Here is a 14,437-nt window from a genome sequence, read left to right as displayed (position 1 = left end):
CTGCGTGAAACGGCCGTCGTTGCATTCAGTGTGCAGGGAAGTGACTCCTAGCTCCGGTGCCGCGTGTGTTTTGCTTGATGCAGCAATAAAGGATTATCTTATACCTTCACGATGGTGAGTGCCGCCCGCTTTCTTCCTACAAAGAAAGCTATATAAATAAAGATGATTATTATTATACACCACCACAATGGATTTGAAATGAAACAAACACAATGTGCTTTAACTGCAGACTGTCAGCTTTAATTTGAGGGTATTTACATCAGAATCAGATGAACGGTGCAGGAATTACAACAGTTTGCATATGTGCCTCCCACTTGTTAAGGAACCAAAAGTAATGGGACATAATAATAATCATAAATTAAACCTTCACTTTTTAATACTTGGTTGCAAATCCTTTGCAGTCAATTACAGCCTGAAGTCTGGAACGCATAGACATCACCAGACGCTGGGTTTCATCCCTGGTGATGCTCTGCCAGGCCTCTACTGCAACTGTCTTCAGTTCCTGCTTGTTCTTGGGGCATTTTCCCTTCAGTTTTGTCTTCAGCAAGTGAAATGCATGCTCAATCGTATTCAGGTCAGGTGACTGACTTGGCCATTGCAGAACATTCCACTTCTTTCCCTTAAAAAACTCTTTGGTTGCTTTTGGAGTATGCTTTGGGTCATTGTCCATCTGCACTGTGAAGCGCCCGTCCAATGAGTTCTGAAGCATTTGGCTGAATATAAGCAGATAATATTGCCCGAAACACTTCAGAATTCATCCTGCTGCTTTTGTCAGCAGTCACATCATCAATAAATACAAGAGAAGCAGTTCCATTGGCAGCCATACATGCCCACGCCATGACACTACCACCACCATGCTTCACTAATGAGGTGGTATGCTTAGGATCATGAGCAGTTCCTTTCCTTCTCCATACACTTTTTTTCTCATCACTCTGGTACAAGTTGATCTTGGTCTCATCTGTCCATAGGATGTTGTTCCAGAACTGTAAAGGCTTTTTTAGATGTTGTTTGGCAAACTCTAATCTGGCCTTCCTGTTTTTGAGGCTCACCAATGGTTTACATCTTGTGGTGAACACTCTGTATTCACTCTGGTGAAGTCTTCTCTTGATTGTTGACTTTGACACACATACACCTACCTCCTGGAGAGTGTTTTTGATCTGGCCAACTGTTGTGAAGGGTGTTTTCTTCACCAGGGAAAGAATTCTTCGGTCATCCACCATAGTTGTTTTCCGGGTCTTTTGGTGTTGCTGAGCTCACCGTTGCGTTACTTCTTTTTAAGGATGTTCTAAGCAGTTGTTTTGGCCAGGCCTAATGTTTTTGCTATCTCTCTGGTGGGTTTGTTGTGTTTTTTCAGCCTAATGATGGCTTGCTTCACTGATAGTGACAGCTCTTTGGATCTCATCTTGAGAGTTGACAGCAGCAGATTCCAAATGCAAATAGCACACCTGAAATGAACTCTGGACCTTTTATCTGCTCATTGTAATTCGGATAATGAGGTAATAACACACACCTGGCCATGGAACAGCAGAGAAGCCAATTGTCCCATTACTTTTGGTCTCTTAACAAGGGGGAGGCACATATGAAAACTTGTAATTCCTGCACCGTTCACCTGATTTGGATGTAAATACCCTCAAATTAAAGCTGACAGTCTGCAGTTAAATCACATCTTGTTCGTTTCATTTCAAATCCATTGTGGTGGTGTATAGAGCCAAAAATGTTAGAATTGTGTCGATGTCCCAATATTTATGGAACTGACTGTATGATTATAAAGAAACCAGTAATATTTATTAGATTTCTAAAAAACATTCTCAATATGATAAGGATATAAACTTTACTCATGGGATAAATGTGGAAGAAAATAAATATAGAAAAATGTGAATAAAGCAGTAATATGCAGATTAGCTTTCTGAGCAGATCTCAGTGTGGTGAAGCTATAGTACATAAAGTATATGATCTGTACAGGTGAAACTCTAAAAATTAGAATATGGTGCAAAATCCATTTATTTCAGTAATGCAAATTAAAAGGAATTGCATTAACGCAGATTAAAATTAGAGTTTTGTGAAAAGGTTCAATATTCTAGACTCATCATTTAGGAAACGGAGGGAACACAAGAATGAAGTCGTCTATAACATGCAGGAGACTGATGGCAGTTTATGTGCAATATTCCTGTCCTGGATCATTTTACAGGTTTCCACTAATGAGAAATCCACAACCCCCTGTAATTCACCAGCACAATCACTTCACTTGAACAGGACTGAGCTGAGCCCAGGCCATGTGACCAATGAATGTGACATCACTAAATTAGGAAGTGGATGCAGGGCTCACCGGAGCGCCGTGGTCTCATCACAGCTGATCGGCGGGGTGCTGAGAAAGGGACCCCACTGGTCTGATACTGATGAGCTATTCTGGAGAGGATATCAATGTCAAAATTTCAGACAACCCCTTTACTCCCAGTCCGGCCCTGCAGCAACCATATCACAGTATATATCTCCTGTGTGACCTCATTTTCTATTAAAGGAGTATTCTCATCACAGACAATGGGGGCATATCGCCAGGATATGCCCCCATTGTCTGATAGGTGCGGGTCCCACCTCAGTGACCCGCACCTACAATGAGAAAGGAACGGGGAGAGCTGTGGCTGGAGGACCCCGGAACTCCTATTCAATTCTATTGCCAGTGCTCGGCTATTTTCAGCGGCCCCATAGAAATGAATGGAAGGTGGCTGCACATGCGCAGTGTACCCTCCATTCATTTCCCTGCTCTGTTCTCACTGTAGGTGCGGGTCCCAGAGGTTGGACCTGCACCTATCAGACAATGGGGGCATATCCTAGCGATATTCCCCCATTGTCTGTGATGGGAATACCCCTTTAAGTCTATTCCTAATAAGAGACAAGATGAGGAATCCTTACCATCGCTGGAAGTTGTATCCCCATCGCTGGAAGTTGTATCCCCATCGCTGGAAGTTGTATCCTTGTCTCTCAAAGTTCTATCCCCGTCTCTCCAAGTTGTTTCACCACCTCTGGAAGCTTCATCACCCATTCCTGAGCCTCGTAAGATGATAAAATCCCCTGAAACATAAAAAAAACCTTTATTATATTTCGGAGAAACCCCTTAAGCAGCGGCAGATTTTCCTCCCCACATTCTGATGTAAGGTTTTTATCTTCACATTCATGTGGCTGATGAGGTTTAGGCTACTTTCACACTAGCGTTTTTTCTGGATCCGGCAGGATTCAGCAAAAACGCTTCAGTTACTGATAATACAACAATCTGTATCTAGTATGAACGGATCCGGTTGTATTATCTTTAACATTGCCACTGCTACATTATACACTGCCCGTTTCCATGGTTACTGCCACCTTGCAATCCATCAGTGGGGGTCGTGCTTGCACACTATGGGAAAAAGCACTGGCCTATAGGCACTCTGATGATCCTGGCCACCAGAGAGGCTGATGCTTTTTCCTATAGTATGCAAGCACGACCACCAATGATGGATTGCAGTGGAACCATGGAAACGAGCAGTGTATAATGTGATGGAAAAATGAATCCAGCTAGCAAAGGAGGCAATATGGACAATCACAATACATTAGTAGTTGCCTTGTATTAACTTTCTCTACATGATAAAAGCCATTTGCTGAAGTGATACAACCCCTTTAATCGAAAAAGCAGAGGAGAGCCGGGTGTGTAGGATCGGGGTATCAGGGATTGACAGGGAGAAGGGCAGCCTCCCACCTGGTGCTGTTGTGCTGAATGCACAACTCAGACCGCTCATAGCGTGGTAGACGCCTGCTGCTGCGCACCCTCCTACGGTACTCAGGGTCCGGTGATCAACTAGGTAAGAAGAAAAATGAAGGAGTTTATCGGCGGCGCAGCAAGGAAGAGTCAGGGAGACCTTGAGTGAAGAACTCGACTCTTCATGATCAACAATGTGTTTCGGTGTTGGAGTGACCCTTCCTCAGGTAGGTACATCAACAGAAGTGGTGCACCTCCAATAGCGGCAGACCAGGCAGCTGCTATGGGGCCCCTGTGGGAAGGGAGCCAGCAGTGGAGGATAGGCCAAGCCCACTAATTACACTTATACAGGTAGCAGCTAATCTCCATGCAGGAAACTGACCTTCTGACATCACTGGGTCACATGACATTCTCTTGTCACCTGACTTTGGAATAGAAGGGTCGGAAGCCAGAGCGACACAACCCACTTATATAGCTACCTGTGAGAGTAAACTATAGGATGTGGAGAGGGACCTTTGGTGATGTCATCATCACCATGTGACCAGTTCAGGAAGCCAAGGCACAGCAGTGCAGGGAAGTCTGAAGGACCTTTTGCGATGTCATCATCATCATCAGTGATGAGCGGCAGGGGAAATATTTGAATTTGCGATATTTCACAAATATCTGGGCGAATATTCGTCATATATTCGCAAATTAGTGATCTCCAGTCATTATTTTCTTAATTGCGAAAATCGGCAATTGGAAAATTTACGATAAAAATTAGCGATTCCTGTCCCCCAAAGCATGATGTTACCCCCCCATGCTTCACAGTAGGGATGGTGTTCTTGGGATGCAACTCATCCTTCTTTTTCCTCCACGACGAGTGAAGTTTACACCAAAAAGTTCTACTTTGGTCTCATCTGACCACATGACTTTCTCCCATGCCTCCTTTGGATCATCCAGATGGTCATTGTCAAACTTCAGACGGGCCTGGACATGTGATGACTTGAGCAGGGGAACCTTACGTGCAATGCATGATGACTGGCTGTATAGTTACAGTATATATCCGCAGCTTGTTCTGTGTGTGGACGGTATGTGGTCAGGTATATGACTGGCTGTATAGTTACAGTATATAACCGCAGCTTGTCCTATGTGTGGACGGTATGTGGTCAGGTATATGACTGGCTGTATAGTTACAGTATATAACCGCAGCTTGTCCTATGTGTAGACGTTATGTGGTCAGGTATATGACTGGCTGTATAGTTACAGTATATAACCGCAGCTTGTATATATACTGTATATATGTGGTCAGATAAATGGCTGTATAGTTACAGTATATAACCGCAGCTTGTCCTATGTGTGGACGGTATGTGGTCAGGTATATGACTGGCTGTATAGTTACAGTATATAACCACAGCTTGTCTTATGTGTGTAGATAGTATGTGGTCAGATATAAGACTGGATGTTTAGTTACAGTATATACTGCAGCTTGTGCTGTGTGTGGATGGTATGTGGTCAGGTATATGACAGGCTGTATAGTTACAGTATATAACCGCAGCTTGTATATATACAGAAATAGCCGGACTGGGGGCGTAGCCTGGGGGGAGGCTACCATGACGGGGGGTTGGTTTAGCGAGCCCCGGGGGGATTGGGATTGGCTAGTTTAAGTTGGGGGGTGGAACTGGAGGGGTTAAGTAGCCAGGGCTGGAGGAGAGTGGTGGCCATTTTGGGGTACAGTGAAAACTGACCTGACGCGCGCACCGAGATGGAGGTGGACGCCATGACTGCGGAGCTAAGGATGGCGGCGGCGAGTAGAGGACCGGGCTGGCTTCAGGATCAGGTCCAGCAGCTGCTGAGAGGGGCGGCTGTGGCACCTGTTTCGCCTCAGCCTTCATTGTCACGGCCTCGGCGGATCCGGCCGCCAGAGCGCCTCAGTCCACAGTTGTCCTCCCCTCGGGCTCAGCGCCGCAGACGGAGCCCTGCAAAGGACCCTTCACGCCGGCAGGCCGCAGGTACAGCTTCTGCTTGTGGGCCCAGGCGTGGGAGGAATCCGGCCAGCAGGCGGAGCCCTCGAGCAGGCCTTGGAAGGTCTGTCCAGCTATGTACCAGCGCCCTCCAGTGTTCAGGACCAGGAGATGATTGTGGATGAGGCCCCTCGGCATGAGCAAGTGTCTGGGGACCACGGGGCGGCTGCGGACCTGAGCAGCAGGCCCTCAGCGAGGTTGCAGCAAGACCCTCCAGGCTCCGCCGTCTCCGGGGCATCGAGTGAAGATCATGGATGTCACGTCTCTGGTCCCGGCCGGGCCAGGGGACCGTCGGGGGATCGTTTTTCATCGGCTTCATCGCAGAGGGAGGATTGTCTGGAGTCAGGATCTTCGGCTGATGGGATCACAGCTCCCAGGCAGCCAGGTGAGGCGCTCTGGGGACCTTTAGTGCAGTTACTTGCTAGTTCTTCTGGGGGGGCAGCAGGGGGGCCCCAAGGGGAGTTGGGTAGGGGGTTAGGGCAGTTGCTGGGGGGTTTGGCGGGGTTGCTGGCTGGTTGGGGTGAGGGAGGGTCGTCTCCGTTACTGGCCTGGGGGGTGGGGGGAAGTTCTGGTGGGTTGGGGGGGATAGGTCAGCCCGTGTTCGGTCCGCAAAGTGCCACGGCATCAGTGCAGACGCAGGCGGGTAGTTCGGAGCAGGAGGATAGGGTGCGGCTGGATGATAAGGCGAGGGGGGAGGTATACGTTTGCTTTGAGGGGCCGTTGGGGGCCCATTTGAAGCAAGAAGTTAGGGAAAAAATTTGGCGAGGGGAGTATGTGGAGATTTTTTCCTTGCTCCCCTTGGAGAAATTTAACCTGGATAAGGCTAGGAAGGATGAGGGTAAAAAGGAGGAAGAGGAGAAGCATCGGTACCGGTTAATACCGCGCACGTTCCCTAATTGGTTGCAGGCGTTTGCGATATTTGCCAGCGTAGTAGGGGAAAGGCGCCAGAGTGCTGCTCTGCGCTGTTTTGCTATCTGGACTCTATTGGGGAAGCGTATCGTGTTTATGGGGGGCAGACGTGGCTGCGCTACGATGAACAATTTAGGCAGCGTAAGGCGGTGCGCCCGAGTATTAGATGGGACCACAAAGATATAGCTTTGTGGTTGAAGGTGACGGCGCTGGTTAGGTCGGCCCAGTCCTTTTGGGGGGAACCGGGAGCTCAGTCGTTTCGGGGTGAGTCGGGAGCCGGAGGGCAGTCGTCCTTTTCAGCAGCGTCAGCTAAGGGACTGTGTTTCCTATTTAATGAAGGGGGTGCAAGTTCGGGGCTAAGTGCAAGTTCAAGCACGAGTGCTCTAGCTGTGGGGGGTCCCATGGAGCCACACGGTGTTTCAGGGGGGTTAGGCAGAGGGGAGGCGAGGGTGCTAGCAAAGGGGGTGACGCTGGTTTGTCTGGGAAAGATGGAACCGTTCCTCGCTAGGTACCCGGACGTAAAGGCCGCGGAACTGTTGCGGGAGGGTTTCCTCTGGGGGTTTTGTATCCCTTTTGTTCCAGCGGGGCCGGTGTTGATCAGAAAAAAATTTGCGGTCGGCTAGGGAACACCCAGGAGTAGTCGCTGAGAAGCTGGAGAAGGAGGTGAGATTGGGTAGGATGGATGGGCCTTTTTCAGAGCCCCCGATGGAGAATTTTCACCTGTCGCCTCTGGGGGTGGTTCCGAAGAAGGAGGCGAATAAATTTCGCCTCATTCATCATTTATCCTTCCCAAAGGGATCGTCGGTCAACGACGGTATTGATCCAGCGTTATGTTCGGTGGTCTATACCTCGTTTGACGCGGCAGTGCAGTGGGTTAAACAGTTCGGGAGGGGGGCATTGATGGCGAAGACAGACATCGAGGCTGCGTTCAGGTTGTTGCCGGTTCATCCGGATAGCCTGCATTTGTTGGGGTGTTTTTGGGATGGGGGGTTCTTCGTTGATCGTTGTTTACCGATGGGATGTTCGCTATCGTGCGCGTACTTTGAAAAGTTTAGCTCGTTTTTAGAGTGGGCGGTTAAGGACTCGGCTGGACGTGAATCTATCATTCACTATTTAGACGATTTTCTGTGTATTGGCCCCGCGGGTTCAAAGGTGTGTTCTTTATTGCTGCATTCACTGGAGGTGCTGTTCGCTGCGTTTGGTGTTCCCCTGGCGGTGGAAAAAACTGTGGGTCCCGTGACGGAGTTGAGCTTCCTGGGTATAGTGATCGATTCGGAGCGCATGGAATGTAGACTGCCCCGGGACAAGCTGGAGGATTTGGAAAGGGAGGTGGGGAGGGTGCAGCGATTAGCAAAACTTCAACTGAAGGAGCTGCAGTCGCTCCTGGGTAAGCTCAATTTTGCTTGCCATATAATGCCCATGGGGAGGATTTTTAGCAGGCGGTTAGCGGCTGCGACAGCGGGGGTAACGGCACCTCATCATTACATAAGGTTAGGGACGGAGTTGAGGGAGGACTTACGGGTGTGGGCATCGTTTCTGAGTCAGTACAATGGCCGGGATATGTTTATGGGGGATGTTGTGGAGGCATTTGACTTTGTCCTTTTTTCTGACGCGGCGGGGAGATGTGGCTATGGGGCGTATTGCTCGGGGCAGTGGTGTGCGGGGGTGTGGCCTGACGCTTGGGTGAGTAGAGGCTGGGTGAGGGATTTGGCGCTGTTGGAGCTTTTCCCCATAGTGGCAGCAGTCCTACTGTGGAGGGAAAAATTTAGGAATAAGAAGGTCCGTTTCCACTGTGATAACTTGGGAGTGGTGCAGGCAATTAACGGGTTGTCAGCCTCGTCACCTCTGGTGGTGCGGTTGTTACAGAGATTCGTTTTGGAGTGTTTGACCATCAATGTGTGGGTGGTGGCTGTGCACGTACCGGGGGTTGACAACTGTATTGCTGATGCTCTTTCTCGTTCTCAGTGGGAGCGTTTTCGCCAGCTGGCTCCAGAAGCGGAGGAGGACGGGCTGGACTGCCCGAGCTGCCTATGGGAACTCCTGGAGACAACGTAATGGGGCTCATACAGTCCTCATTAGCTCCCGGTACGTGGGTGACATATCACAGGGCATGGCAGTGTTGGGAGGAGTGGAAGGCTAGATTGGGGCTGGGGGATGAGGAGTCGGAGATATCGTTGCTGTTATTTATAGGTCAGTGTAGGGAGGACGGGTGGTCTGCTTCGAGGTTGAATGGTTGTATGGCTGGGCTAGCTTTTGGTTTCAAGCTGCGGAAGTTGCCGGACGTCACTAAGTCCTTCCTGGTGGTGAGGGCACTGAAGGGTTGGCGGCGGTTGCGGGCGGTGGAGGATAGTTGCAGGCCTGTGTCGTTTTCCCTGCTCCTGCAGTTGGGTGAGCAGCTAGAAAAAGTTTGTGTTTCCTTGTGGGAGTTGCGGTTGGTCCGGTTGGCTTTTGCGCTTTGCGCTTTTTTGGGGCTTTGAGGTTGGGGGAGCTGGTGAGTCCGTCAGTTAGTAGGGGAGGGGGGTTGCTTTGGGATGACGTAGACCTTTTTGCAGATAGGGTGGAGTTCGTCATTAGGAGATCGAAAACGGATGTGGAAGGCAGGGGTCGCAGGGTTGTTTTGTTCGAGGTCTTGGGTTGTTTGATGTGCCCGGTCCAGTGTATGCGGGAGTATGGGGCGGAAGGGCAAGGATCAGTGTCTCATCTTCTGGTGCACGCGGATGGGTCTTTCCTTTCGCGCTTTCAGTTTACAGCGGTTTTTAGAAAGTGCCTGGGTCAGTTGGGCAGGGAATTGGAGGGGTACTCAAGTCATTCGTTCAGAATTGGGGCGGCGACGGAGGCAGCTCGGTGGGGTTTTGGGCAGGAGGTGATTAAGCGGATAGGGAGGTGGGAATCGGTCCGGTTTCGTTCATATATCCGTCCAGAAAGATTGCAGCACGGAGTGTGTTAATTTTGCATGTGGAATGCGTTTTGCTATTGTTTTTCGTTTCTGTCATTACAGGTTCTGAGCCGGCTTTAGTTTGGATCTTAGGCCATTCGTACGTTTTTTGGGGAGCTATCCGGGCAGCGGTTCTGCCAGATGGTCAACAGTTAGGGTTTGAACGGTCTACAGCTGTGGTAAGATGGCTGGGTCGGCGGGGAATGATGTGGGGGGGCGTAATGGCGGAGGTGCACAGGTTTGTTAGATTGGGTAGGGCCCCGGATGTATTGGTCCTGCACGTGGGGGGCAATGATTTGGGGGCGCGGCCGCTAAGGGAGTTGGTGAAAGATATCAAGTTTGATCACCTAAGGTTGTGGTCCCTGTTTCCAAGCCTTGTGATGGTGTGGTCAGACATAGTTCCCCATAAAGTGTGGAGGGGTGCGCGTTCGGTAGAGGGAGTGAACAATGCAAGGGTGAAGGTTAACCGGGCCATAGGCCGGTTCATGGCAAGGAATGGGGCAGTGGCTGTGAGGCATGTGGACCTGGAGCAGGGTGTTGGGGGGTTTTGGTGTGCGGATGGGGTACATTTAAACGCTGTGGGGTTGGATATGTTACAGTTTGGGATTAAAAGGTTATTTATTATATGTATTTATGTAATAAAATGGCTGCTGTGGCCAATTGAATCCAAGCCAGGTGTCAGTGTTTTATTGGGAGTGGGCCGAGCCCGGGGTAAGGGCTGGGCCGGGGTGGGGTGGGGAGTGCCTTGGGATGGTAGTGGGTAAAAGGGGGAGCAAGCGGGGTATAACCAATACCCCCGTCAAGAAATAGCCGGACTGGGGGCGTAGCCTGGGGGGAGGCTACCATGACGGGGGGTTGGTTTAGAGAGCCCCGGGGGGATTGGGATTGGCTAGTTTAAGTTGGGGGGTGGAACTGGAGGGGTTAAGTAGCCAGGGCTGGAGGAGAGTGGTGGCCATTTTGGGGTACAGTGAAAACTCCCGCCCGCCCTTCTTTTCTTCCTTTTGGGAGTATCCGATGCCGGGTATGGAATTGGAAGAATCGGATGAGAGCGGTGGGTGACGGTGGGGGGGGGGGGGCTACAATTGTCACGGCGGCTGTGGCGGTGGGAGGTCCTTGAAGTTGGTGAGATTCTAAAGGATGAGGATGGGAGGGCTCCACGGTTGGGGCTGGACTCCCATAGTTGGTGGTGGGTTGTGGATAATTTTGGGGGCTGGGCCGTCAGGGGTGTCTCCGAGCTGGCGTTTAACGGCTGGTGGCAAGGCGGCTCAACCTGGTAATAAACTTATTCTGTTTGGGGCTTCCAGGACCTCCCCCGTTGGGATTCAGGAATATGTTATAGTTTGGGATTACAAGGTTATTTATTATATGTATTTATGTAATAAAATGGCTGCTGTGGCCAATTTAATCCAAGCCAGGTGTCAGTGTTTTATTGGGAGTGGGCCGAGCCCGGGGTAAGGGCTGGGCCGGGGTGGGGTGGGGAGTGGCTTATGATGGTAGTGGGTAAAAGGGGGAGCGAGCGGGGAATAACCAATACCCCCATCATGTATATATGTGGTCAGATATATGGCTGTATAGTTACAGTATATAACCCCACCTTGTCCTGTGTGTGGCTGGTATGTGGTCAGGTATATGCAGGGCCGGCGCCACCCATAAGCAAGGTATGCCACCGCATATAGCGCACTCTTGCTGGAGGCGCCGGCCAGTGCGCACAGGCGCACTGGCAGAGGCATCGTTGAGCAAAGTGCGCATGCGCCGTCTTCCAGCGCACTTCGCTCGACAATGCATCTGCCAGTGCGCGTGTGCGAGATTACACAAAGGCAAGTGAAGGGAATAAATTAGCTAGGAGGCAGCGCTGGGTGGGGAGGGGATCTGTTAATGACACTTAGGGGGATCTGTGGTGAATGACACTTAAGGGGATCTGTGGTGAATGACACTTAAGGGGATCTGTGGATGACATGGTATGTAGCTGGAGGGAGAAAACGTGGCCTTACCACAATGAAGGGTACAGTCTGTATAAATAGGTGGGCGACAAAAAAGGGGCGGATCAATGGGCGTGGTCAATAGGCGGAGTCAAGGGGGCGGCAAAATTTGCTTTTGCCTAGGGTGGCAAAAATCCTTGCACCAGTCCTGGGTATATGGCTGTATAGTTACAGTATATAACCGCAGCTTGTCCTATGTGTGGACGGTATGTGGTCAGGTATATGACCGGCTGTACAGTAACAGTATATAACGTCAGCTTGTCCTGTGTGTGGACGGTATGTGGTCAGGTATATGACTGGCTGTATAGTTACAGTATATAACGGCAGCTTGTCCTGTGTGTGGACGGTGTGTGGTCAGGTATATGACTGGCTGTATAGTTACAGTATATAACGGCAGCTTGTCCTGTGTGAGGACGGTATGTGGTCAGGTATATGGCTGTAAAGTTACTGTATATAACTGCAGCTTGTCCTATGTGTGGACGGTATGTGGTCAGGTATATAGCTGTATAGTTACAGTATATCACCGCACCTTGTCCTGTGTGCGGACGGTATGTGGTCAGGTATATGACTGGCTGTATAGTTACAGTATATAACCGCAGCTTGTCCTATGCGTGGATGGTATGTGGTCAGGTATATGACCGGCTGTATAGTTACAGTATATAACTGCAGCTTGTCCTGTGTGTGGACGGTATGTGGTCAGTTTTATGACCGGCTGTATAGTTACAGTATATAACCGCAGCTTGTCCTGTGTGTGGACGGTATGTGGTCAGGTATATGGCTGTATAGTTACAGTATATCACCGCACCTTGTCCTGTGTTCGGACGGTATGTGGTCAGGTATATGACCGGCTGTATAGTTACAGTATATAACTGCAGCTTATCCTGTGTGAGGACGGTATGTGGTCAGGTATATGGCTGTATAGTTACAGTATATAACTGCAGCTTGTCCTGTGTGTGGACGGTATGTGGTCAGTTTTATGACCGGCTGTATAGTTACAGTATATAACCGCAGCTTGTCCTGTGTGTGGACGGTATGTGGTCAGGTATATGGCTGTATAGTTACAGTATATCACCGCACCTTGTCCTGTGTTCGGACGGTATGTGGTCAGGTATATGACCGGCTGTATAGTTACAGTATATAACTGCAGCTTGTCCTGTGTGAGGACGGTATGTGGTCAGGTATATGGCTGTATAGTTACTGTATATAACTGCAGCTTGTCCTGTGTGTGGACGGTATGTGGTCAGGTATATGGCTGTATAGTTACAGTATATAACCGCAGCTTGTCCTGTGTGTGGACGGTATGTGGTCAGGTATATGACTGGCTGTATAGTTACTGTATATAACCGCAGCTTCTCCTGTGTGTGGACTGTATGTGGTCAGGTATATGGCTGTATAGTTACTGTATATAACCGCAGCTTGTCCTGTGTGTGGACGGTATGTGGTCAGGTATATGACCGGCTGTATAGTTACAGTATATAACTGCAGCTTGTCCTATGTGTGGACAGTATGTGGTCAGGTATATGGCTGTATAGTTACAGTATATAACCGCAGCTTGTCCTGTGTGTGGACGGTATGTGGTCAGGTATATGACCGGCTGTATAGTTACAGTATATAACTGCAGCTTGTCCTATGTGTGGACAGTATGTGGTCAGGTATATGACCGGCTGTATAGTTACTGTATATAACTGCAGCTTGTCCTGTGTGTGGACGGTATGTGGTCAGGTATATGGCTGTATAGTTACTGTATATAACTGCAGCTTGTCCTGTGTGTGGACGGTATGTGGTCAGGTATATGGCTGGCTGTATAGTTACAGTATATAACCGCAGCTTGTCCTGTGTGTGGACGGTATGTGGTCAGGTATATGACAGGCTGTATAGTTACAGTATATAACAGCAGCTTGTACTATGTGTGGACGGTATGTGGTCAGGTATATGGCTGTATAGTTACAGCATATAACCACAGCTTGTCTTGTGTGTGGACGGTATGTGGTCAGGTATATGACTGGCTGTATAGTTACAGTATATAACTGCAGCTTGTCCTGTGTGTGGACGGTATGTGGTCAGGTATATGACTGGCTGTATAGTTACAGTATATAACTGCAGCTTGTCCTGTGTGTGGACGGTATGTGGTCAGGTATATGACTGGCTGTATAGTTACAGTATATAACTGCAGCTTGTCCTATGTGTGGACGGTATGTGGTCAGGTATATGACTGGCTGTATAGTTACAGTATATAACTGCAGCTTGTCCTGTGTGTGGACGGTATGTGGTCAGGTATATGACCGGCTGTATAGTTACAGTATATAACTGCAGCTTGTCCTGTGTGTGGACGGTATGTGGTCAGGTATATGGCTGTATAGTTACAGTATATAACTGCAGCTTGTCCAGTGTGAGGACGGTATGTGGTCAGGTATATGACCGGCTGTATAGTTACAGTATATAACTGCAGCTTGTTCTCTGTGTCATACCTCGGATTTTCTTTATTCAGTAGTAACTCCCTGAACCTGACCTAGAACTGGATCTTCCTGGAAGTCTGTGACCCTCTCATATCACGGAGCAGTGTGAGACCCCCCACCATAACACAGGGGACCCTGTATACACAGTATATAAGAGATGAATGTCTTACCTGAAAGCCGTGCACAGCGTGTAGAAATACAAGATCTCCGGAGAAGAGGAAAGTCTGAGTGCCCGAGTGCACAGGAAGGATAAACCGCCCCAAGTTATTTTCACTTTCAGTTCTGCTGATATTAACCCTATAAGGTGTGAATGATATTTAGTCTCCTTACAGATTATTGAATGTAAAGAGTCAGTGTCTCAAGGAATATATTAAGAATATTTCTGTATAAAGTACAATAAATACATGAGCACAATACGGTGCAGG

The 14,437-nt window shown here is 49.2% G+C and overlaps 1 protein-coding gene across 1 annotated transcript in view; it reads right to left on the bottom strand.

The window, feature by feature from the left end:
• The window catches only part of LOC120981622 (NACHT, LRR and PYD domains-containing protein 3-like), a 3,400,916-nt gene extending 3,386,682 nt beyond the window's left edge, over nucleotides 1–14,234 (bottom strand). The window contains exons 1-2 of the mRNA XM_040411191.1: nucleotides 14,183–14,234; nucleotides 2,955–3,069 (exon numbers count right to left, since the gene is read on the bottom strand). Coding sequence (XP_040267125.1) covers nucleotides 2,955–3,040 — 86 coding nt within the window. The 5' untranslated portion in view covers nucleotides 3,041–3,069; nucleotides 14,183–14,234. The remainder of the gene's footprint in view (nucleotides 1–2,954; nucleotides 3,070–14,182) is intronic.
• Between the last annotated feature and the right edge of the window lie 203 nt (nucleotides 14,235–14,437).

The sequence above is a fragment of the Bufo bufo genome, chromosome 11, assembly GCF_905171765.1.
Source record: "Bufo bufo chromosome 11, aBufBuf1.1, whole genome shotgun sequence".
Taxonomy (NCBI): Eukaryota; Metazoa; Chordata; class Amphibia; order Anura; family Bufonidae; genus Bufo; species Bufo bufo.
The sequence above is the reverse complement of the archived record's forward strand: the minus strand, read 5'-3'. Positions and strand labels throughout refer to the sequence as shown.